The sequence below is a fragment of the Olea europaea genome, chromosome 7 (assembly GCF_002742605.1).
Source record: "Olea europaea var. sylvestris chromosome 7, O_europaea_v1, whole genome shotgun sequence".
NCBI classification, from domain to species: Eukaryota; Viridiplantae; Streptophyta; class Magnoliopsida; order Lamiales; family Oleaceae; genus Olea; species Olea europaea.
This window is the reverse complement of record NC_036243.1, coordinates 7,345,690-7,355,673: the sequence shown is the minus strand read 5'-3', so window position 1 is coordinate 7,355,673 and position 9,984 is coordinate 7,345,690. Positions and strand designations below refer to the sequence as shown.

General features: G+C 43.8%; 1 protein-coding gene across 1 annotated transcript; it reads left to right on the top strand.

Annotated features, from left to right (window-relative positions):
* The first annotated feature begins 910 nt into the window (after positions 1-910).
* Positions 911-1,542, top strand: LOC111397837. The gene is made up of 2 exons (XM_023024812.1): positions 911-1,244; positions 1,340-1,542. The coding sequence occupies exons 1-2, from the start codon at positions 911-913 to the stop codon at positions 1,540-1,542; spliced, it is 537 nt and encodes a 178-aa protein (XP_022880580.1).
* The last annotated feature ends 8,442 nt before the right edge of the window (positions 1,543-9,984 follow it).

The window sequence follows — 9,984 nt, the reverse complement described above, 5'->3', positions numbered from 1 at the left end:
GAGGTCTGAATATGAACACCCTGTTCTGGAGGGACGTGCAAAACCAAGATCCCTTCACTTACGACACCCTGTTGGAAATGATGAGGCGGAAGATTATTAATGAAGAGTTAATTGAGCACCGGAATCGGACCAGCAGAGGCCTCCCACCTCAACAAAGACAGCGCGCCAGGGGACCGACCTTCCACCTAATGGACTACCAGATGAACCCACCTGGTGGTGAAAATTCAGGGCAAGCACTTGCCACTACCACTTTGAACGCAGTACCAACGTTGGCATATGAAGATGTCAATCCAACAACAATCGACCCGCAAGCAGGGACTTCGCAACAGGCCCCCCATAGAGGAAGAGGCTAGGGCGTAGTTCAGGACCTAGGAATAGGCCTAATCAGAACCCCCCCGATTACTGTACGTACCACCGCTCCTATGGTCATGACACGTCTAAGTGTCGGGAGTACGCATATCGCAATCGATGGGAAAATCCCTAAGACAGGAGGAATGATTCGCCGTATGCGAATAGACCCCTACCTAGGAACGACCAGCGACCAAGGCATGAGGAAGCCGCCCCCCGCTAGCGAGATGTCTTTCCCCGCCGAAGGAAACATGTCGCGGATAGAACTAAGGAGGGACATGGGCATCAGGAGAACAGCCATGTACGAGAGGAGGCCCTTATTCACGAAATAGACACCATATTTGGATGCCCCTACGTGGAAGGGAAAACTTGGAATGCAAAACAAAATTACGCCCGAGAGGCCAAATGCCTCCCACTGACCAGTTATATCGTAAACAGCAGCTCCCGAAGAAATCAAGTACCACCCATCGTCATCACCCATGAAGACTCTGAAGGAGTTCACTACCCTCATTGTGATGCACTAGTGGTAAGGGCCGTTGTGGCCCGAAATGGACTCAAGCGAATGTTAGTAGACAATGGCAGCTCCGTTAACATCTTGTTCGGATCTACCTTTGACAAGATGATCCTGGACCATGAGCTAACGCCCACCACCACCACTCCTCTATATGGATTTACCGGAGATAGTATCACTCCGAGAAGAAAGATAACACTGGCGGTAGAGATGGGAGAGTCCCCCCAAACCACCATGAACTTCATGGAGTTCCTTATTGTAGACAGTCAGTCAGCCTACCACGAGGTCCTGGGTAGACCAGCCTTGAAGGAGTTGGGAGCCGTCACTTTCATCCACCACTTGTCCATGAAACTCCCAACGGAGAACGGGGTGATAACAGTGAAAGGTAATCAAAGGGGATTCAAAGAAGCTACTTGAGCTCTATCAGAAAGGTCGAGCCTCGAGACGTACATGTCATCATGATTGATGTGGCTATGGCAGACGTCCCAAATGAGGCCCCTCCCGAACAAGAAGATGTTGACATGATTGACGCGCCCCCCGAGCAGAAAGAACTCTCCATGATCGATGAGATCGATCCCCGCGTGATTGAGCGCGAACCCCAAACCACTCCCGTTGAGGAGCTAAAAAGCTTCTCAGTCGACCCCTGCGATCCCACGAAGGTGTTGAAAGTAGGCATAGGCTGAGCGATGACATGAAAGAAAGATTTAAAAGCTTTCTTCGCAAGAACCTTGATGTCTTTGCCTGAAGGCATAAGGACATGGTGGGCATAGACCCCAAGGTCAGCTGCCACCACCTAAAGATAGATCCTAAAGTTGCCCCGCACCAATAGAAGAGAAGAGCCCTCAACCCCAAAAGATATGAGGCTCTGAAGGAAGAAGTGTAGAAGCTAATCAAGAATGACTTCATCAGAGAGGCCATCTACTCGAAGTGGGTCTCCAACCCAGTGCTAGTCAAGAAGCACAACGGTAAGTGGAGAGTATGCATTGACTTTACCAATCTCAACAAGGTATGCCCCAAAGACAGCTTCTCACTTTCGAGAATGTATCAATTGGTAGACTCAACCGCCGAGCATGAGCTCCTGAGCTTCATGGATGCCTACTCTAATTACAACCAAATACCCATGTACCCGTCCGATGAGGAGAACGCCTCCTTTATCACTGACAGAGGCCTTTACTGCTACAAGATAATGCACTGCGGGTTGAAAAATGCCGGGGCCACCTACCAAAGACTTGTCAACAGAATATTGGTAGACCTCATCAGCAAGACAATGAAAGTCTACGTTGACGATAGACTTGTGAAAAGCTTGAAGGCAGATGACCATGTGACGCACTTGGATAACACTTTTTGAATCCTCAAGAGGTATAGGATGAAGCTCAACCCCCTCAGTTGTGCCTTTGGCATTGCCTCTGGCAAGTTCCTGGGGTACATGATCAACCAAAGAGGAATCAAAGCCAACCCTGAAAAGATCAATGCATTGCTCGAAATGAGATCACCCCAGAAACTGAAGGAAGTCCAAAGGCTAACAGGACGAGTGGCAGCCCTCAGCTGCTTTGTCTCTAAGGGCACCGATAAATGCCTTCCGTTCTTTAAGGTATTGAAAGTCGGGAAGAAGTTCGAATGAAATGAGGAGTACGAAGAGGCCTTCCAGGGCCTGAAAAGGCACCTAGGGCAGCCCGCCCTCCTCTCCAAGCCTAAGCCCGACGACATTCTCCTACTGTACCTGGCCGTCTCCAACAAGGCCATCAGTGCGGTCATAACCCGACAGGAAGGAACCACTCAACTACCCGTTTATTACACCAGCAAGGCACTCCTATCTCCAGAAACTCGCTATCCTGATATGGAGAAGCTAGCCTTAGCCTTGATCACAGCCTCTAGGAAGCTGAGGCCCTACTTTCAAGCACACACCATTCATGTGCTAACCAACTTCCCTTTGAGGCAAGTGCTACAGAAGCCAAATGCCTCAGGAAAACTACTGAAATGGGCAATGGAGCTAAGTGAATTCGACATGGTCTTTAAAACAAGGGCAGCCATCAAGGGCCAAGCTTTAGCTGACTTTGTAGCAGAGTTCACCAATGTACCCGAGGTGGAAAAGGTTATGGAACCTGTTGAGCACCCCACGTGGAACTTGTTCGTGGACGGTTCAGCTGGAGACCCAGGTTCGGGACTTGGAGTAGTCCTTGTTAGCCCAGAAGGTCACAAACTGAATTCAGTTGTGAGGTTCGGATTTAAAGCCACCAACAACGCTGCTAAATATGAGGAGCTCCTCGCAGGCCTCAGATTAGACAAAGAAATGCAAATAAGGAGGCTACGTATCAACAGTGATTCCTAGCTAGTGGTAAGCCAAGTAAACGGTAGTTTTTCAGCTAGGGATAAAACTATGGCCTTCTACTTGAAGATGGTGATGAACCTCCTTCCATCTTTTCAAAAATTCAAAATAATACAGATCCCTCGCCTCGAGAACGTGCATGCAGATGCACTTTCTAAACTCGCGAGCAGCAAGGACTCCGAACTACTGGCAATAGTACCAAGAGGTTCCTAAGGTAATGTGGGTCGGAGGCACCCCCACCTGGATGCAACCGATCATAGCCTACCTAAGGGACCGGGTCCTGCCCACTAACAAAGATGAGGCCTACAAGCTGAGAAGGAGGTCAGCTCATTTCCTCTTCATTGTTGACATACTTTACAAAAGAGGCTTCTCCTCCCCACTTCTTCGCTGTGTGGGGGGAGACGAGGCCACTTACATTCTATGGAAAATCCACGAAGGTATTTGTGATCATTCAAGAGGACTAGCCTTGGCACAAAAAGTACTGAGGCAAGGGTACTACTGACCCACCTTGAAAAAGGATGCGCTTCAATTTGTACGCAAATACGACAAGTGCCAATGGTTCTCCCCTATTAAAGGCAACCCTCGTAGCAGCTAACTGCTGTCTCTAGCCCATGGCCCTTCTCTAAGTGGGGGGATGGATCGATAGGTCCTATGCCTAAAGGCAGAGGAGGTACGAGCTTTGCTATTGTGGCCATTGATTACTTCATGAAGTGGGTTGAGGCCGAACCGTTGGGAAAAATCACATAGGCAAACACCTCCAAATTCTTTTGGAAGAACATCATATACAGATTCGGAATTCTCTACTCCATAGTTTCAGACAATAGAAGGCAGTTCGATAATAAGAAGGTAAGGAACCTATGCGAAGAACTTGGAATCAAGAAATACTTCTCAATGCCTCATCACCCTCAAGCCAATGGCTAAGTTGAAGCTTTAAACGAGACTATCAAACACGTCCTCAAAAGGAAGTTGGATGCCTCAAAAGGAGCCTGGGTTGACTAGTTACCTCAAGTGCTTTGGGTAATCCGAACTACCACCAAAACTCCGACGGGGGAAACTTCTTTCCTCATAGCTTATGGAACCGAAGCCATGAGCCCCATCGAGGTCGGCTTATCATCACCGCGTCGCTTGCACTTCAGCGAAATAACTAATGACAAACTACGGAGGTTCAACCTCGACTTCATGGATGAAAGAAGAGACGACTCCCAACTGAGGCTCGCTACTTACCAAAGGAACATGATTAAATATTTTAACTCCAAGGTAAAGAAGAGGTCCTTCTAAATTAATGACTTAGTCCTTAGGAGAGTCTTCCTCTCCTCCAAAGCGCCAGGCGAAGGTACCTTGGGTCCAAACTGGGAAAGTCCCTAAAAAATCAAAGAAGAAGTCCGACCCGGTACCTACAAAATTGAAGACATGGATGGCAGGGCACAGCCTCGTCCATGGAACATTGAACATCTCAAAATTTACTACCAATGATTATACTGCATCGCTGGATGACCTTTCCCAGCTTATGTAATGGATTTCCAACTTCGATAAAATGTCATTTAAATTCAAAAACTACTCGCAAAGCGTGGGAGCCTCGGAGGAGAGGTTCTGATCCCCAACTCTGGGGTCACCTCGCCTGAACCCCAAGGCTCACTCCACATGCCTTCCTTTGGTGAGGCTGAACATCAAATGAAGAAGCTTCTTCATGGCTGCACCATCCACCATGAAGGGAAGCATGGGAGCCTCGGAAGAGAGGTCCCGACCCCCAAATCTGAGGTCACCTCGTCTAAAATTCAAGGCTCACTCCACATGCCTTCTTTGGCAAGGCTGAACGTCAAATGAAGAAGCCTCTTCATGGCTGTACCATTCATTATGAAGGAAAGCGTGGAAGCCTCGGAGAAGAGGTCCTCATCCCCAACTCTGAGGCCACCTCGCCTGAACTCCGAGGCTTACTCCACATGCCTTCCGTTGGCGAGGTTGAACGCCAAAGGAAGAAACCTTAACATGTACACCTCGCTAATTCGAACTCAATGGAAATATCCAGTCAAATAGCCCAAGTGCAATTTGGACGTCGTAGTTTATTTCAATTATCGAAACCTGAGCACAACCAATCAACTCATCGTTTACATTGCTTGATTATTAACTCATCCTTAAGCTTGATTATTACAAGTAATGGAAGTTAAGCTGTCAAGTTCAGATTATTAGCTTAGACTTATGCGTGGACATTTACCGAGGTCTGTACGCTATCATTTATTTTCATCGACGCTGAGAATTGAAAAGACTTGCAAAACATTGATTTTCATTGACATTAAACATGATGTTACAAGAAGGGGTGTAGAAGAAGACGCATACCTACCTTGAACAGGTATTCACTTACAGTCACACATCCGGGCTTCGAAAAACATGCCCTTTCGTGGGCCTCGGGGACTAACATCTCCACGTAATGGGGGACGTAATACTTCTCCTTAATTTCCTTCAACTTCTTCAAGGTCATGTTTGACGCTATCCTAGCAGCCCCCCATTCTTCATCATAATCTATGGGCTCCTCGACCATGGCATAATACTCCACCTCAGATTCCCCATTCAGAACAGCCCCTTACCCAACCTATCTATTGTCACCAATTCTCTACCCGAAGTGGACTCCATATCAAAAGCTTGGAAAATCACAAAAGAAATGATTCTTGCACAAGAAAAACAATACCTACGGGAATGACTAACAAACAATGAACTATGAAATGCCGGAGTTTGAAATCGGAGGACAACTTTGGACACAGAAAACAACGAAAGGCAGAAAACACAAAGCAAATCGTGAAAAAGGGTTCAAAATGAAAATCTTTGACCTTTTATAGGGAGCCAAGACAAACCCCAGCCCTTGGATGAAGGCCCCATGAATCTCAGCCCTCCAATTCCGATTTAAATCCGAAGCGTAAAATTCAAATCGTTTTGAAATCTACGCCTCAGATTCGAACGTGCCTCTCACGCACCTCTTCAAACGCATCTCCTTCTAGAAGTTCCTCTTGTAACCATCATTGTGCATTCAATGCTGCAGCCGTACGTGCCTTGGAAGTCGAAACGGTTTGGTTGCCTTTTCTTGGTAACATGCGCAAAACATCATATCATTGGCACAAACATCGAAAACAGCCACATCTTCATAAGCCTCGGCTGCTTCAATCAACGCACCGCCTCGGCTTCTTCTTCTGCTTCTACGTAGATTCAACCACTTTACAAGCCTAGGCTACTTCAATCAACGCACATCCTCGGCTTCTTCTTCTGCTTCTACGCAGATTCAGCCACTTTACAAGCCTCGGCCACTTCAATCAACGCACCGCCTCGGCTTCTTCTTCTGCTTCTACGCAGATTCAGCCCTTCACAAGCCTTGGCTACTTCAATCAACGCACCGCACCACCTCGGCTTCTTCTTCTACTTCTACGCAAATTCAGCCACTTCACCGCCTCGGCTTCGTCTTCTGCTTCTATGCAGATTCAGCCACTTCACAAGCCTCGGCTACTTCAATCAACTCACCGCCTTGGCTTCTTCTTCTGCTTCTATGCAGATTCAGCCACTTCACCGCATCGACTTCTTCTTCTACTTCTACGCAGATTCAACCACTTCACAAGCCTCGGCTACTTCGATCAACACACCGCCTCGGCTTCTTCTTCTGCTTCTACGCAAATTCAGCCACTTCACAAGCCTCTGCTACTTCAATCAACGCATCGCCTCTGCTTCTTCTTTTGCTACCTCGCAGTTCAGTCACCTTTTCCAACCACAGGAACACTACCACTTTCAAATCTAACCATGATATAAATATCTAGATTTGGACTTGGGGGACTATTAGCTAAGGTACAAAAAAAAATTCAATTTTTGCCCCACACCCTTCGCCATAATAAAAGTCCATGTATTACATAAAATGACCATACTTGGACTTGCGGGACTATTATTACATGTGGACACACTTGGTCTACCCATTGGGGCCCATGTCCCACTTCTGCCAAACTACGTGGCATCCCAGCCAAGGCTCCCACCCCAATAAGAACACCAGCATATTACAACAGCATCAGGCGCGGTTCAAGTGCTGCCACCGAAACTAATACGCCGAGGAGATTTTGTAGCCGAGGCCTTTCTTACCCGACACCATCCTATCCGAAGTCCTGAAGCTGTCAGCAGCACTACTTCCCAAAGATCTGATCTTACACAAAGATCCTCCCTGAGTGATTGATGGGACACCCATCATAGAGCATAAGTGCCTTGTCTTGTCAACATAATGGCAGAGCCGTCAATTAATTAATGTGCAGCAGGCTAAGAAGTCAAATGTGACACCTATAATTGGATAGGTAAACTTACGAGATGAGGCCACGTGTTCTCCCAATCAAGGGCTACGATCTAAGTTGTAATACTATAAATACTCTCCATGTATCTCTCACAAGGGTAATGCAAGAATCAATACAAGAAACAATACCTTACTCAATTCTCTCTCTTATTATCTTGCAACACAATATGAGTTTACACATTTTCACATACACATTTGCAAAATCGATTGGTAATTATTGTACAATCGGTCAACGAACTCATCGAATTTTGAACTTTCTCATCCCGCGCCGTTGAGCTACTCCCACGCCCTTGATATGTCTGTTTTAGACCGTTCACGTGTCTTTGCGTGTTGGACTTTCACTTACATGTGTGCGGGTGAGTTCGACATCTGTTGGCAATATTTTCTAGAGTCAACAAAATATATTAAGGTCACTAATTATTGAATTACTTGCTACAAATTATTATTTTCTGGGTCACGAATAAAAAAATTTATCAGTCACAAATATTTTTCTATCATAAATCAAAAAATTTATAAGTCACAAATTGTTCTCAATAACAGATAAAAATTTGTATAGGCCGCTATTTATTCATCAATCACAAATTTTATAAGTTACAATTTATTTAATGGTCACAAGTTATCAAATGAATCGATCACAACTTAGTAAATTGTGAGACACAACTCACAATCACATTTTTTAGGTCACATATTATTTATTAGTTACAAAATAACCAATGTATTGGTCACAATCAACCATATTACTATCACAAATTAGTTATAGTTACAATCAACCAAATAATTAGTCACAAACAAAAAACACCGTCATGTCTAACAAAATCGCAGCCACAATCGCCGCCACTAGATCTAACAAAGCCATTGCCACCATTAGATTCAACAATGCCACCGTCAAATCCATCGTCGATCCAACAAAACCTACCTCCACTGTCAAATCCGCCACCACCATTCACTGACGGAACAACGATGATGTTGCAGTAAAAAAGCTTCGCTGACGTTGCGAGCGGCTTCTGCGCATGGCATTGCGTAGAGAAGCCCTATCGACGATGATGCATAACTTTGTGCAGTGTTGTTTTGGCAATTGGTGGAGACGATGAGGTAGGGAAGTAGAGTAGAGAGAGAATGTATTGAAAAGGATTAAGGAAATGAGTATTAGGGTTTGGGGTTTAGGTATATAATTAATTGAATTTTATAATATTATTATTTTTTATTAAAATATTGTTTTTTGATTTGATTTTTGTATATAATTCTGATTTTTGAAATGTAATCTTTAAACGTAGGGCTCCATGTAATTTTCACAAAAATTAAAAAAAAGTTTCAAAATATTGGTGGGTTACGTACCCACCATAATCCACCCTCTGCCTGCCCTTGGGTGAAGCATACTTGACTACACAAAAATGGAATATATTAGCAAAATCATGCAAGTAGGGGAAAGATGGAGTGTGGAATTCGGGGTGAAATTGAAAAGAGTAATGATATTTAGCTCCATTGGAATTACAATCTCAGTCTAGGCGGCGTTAATGTAACATTAAATGATATGTGAAATTAAATAAGTCATTTAATTTCAACTTTCATTCAATCTATCATCTAGTGCCACCTAAACTATGGTTGTAATCCTAGTGAGGTAACATATCAGTGTTCAATTGAAAATGAAATACCCAAATTAAAATCGTAAATGTAGCTCCATTACATCTGCATTCATCTATATGATCTATTTGTAGAACCCATCCAAGACCATACATTACTGCCGATACCCAAGAAATTGAATTCTTCTCCCAAAATTTATACTTTAATTTCCAAGAAATACGTAATTCTTTAAAATAATATCAATATAATATCCCACGAATGTTTCTGCCATTAATAACTAAGTCCAATAATCACACACCTACTGTTTCGAGAAAAGATTATTGTGATACTTTCTTAGCGTTCTCACATTTTCCTTTTTACTCTTCTTCCATTTAGTCCATATTTGGTAGAAGTTTTTTAAAACTCAATTTTTTAAAATTCATTTTCAATTACATATTCTCTTAATAAAATAATTTTGTACGTGAACTCGTAACTTTTTTCTACTTTTTAACTATACGCTCTCTAAAATAATCAATTTTCCCCAAATATTTTCTCTAAAAATTTACATTAAACGAGATCTTAGTATAAGCTGGAATCATGGAACAATGCAAGAGGCTAATCATATTTTTTTTTAACCACACATTCACACGATAAAATATTCTACGCGTAAACTCAAATTCTTTTTATATTTTAGCCACACATTTTCCTGATATTACTATTCAAATTGTCTTTTTTGTTGATCTATGGTGGTTAAGACCTTCTGTTATGGACGGAGCTTGGGACGGATGGGATGATGTCAAAGGATTTTCAAATAGGTCATCGTAATGGCTGAGGGCTGGGATTTGATAATGTTGTCCATGATAAGGATGACAGTTTTTACATGTTTGCTTTATTGAGAACAAGAAATTAGAATTGAACTGAAATTTATTC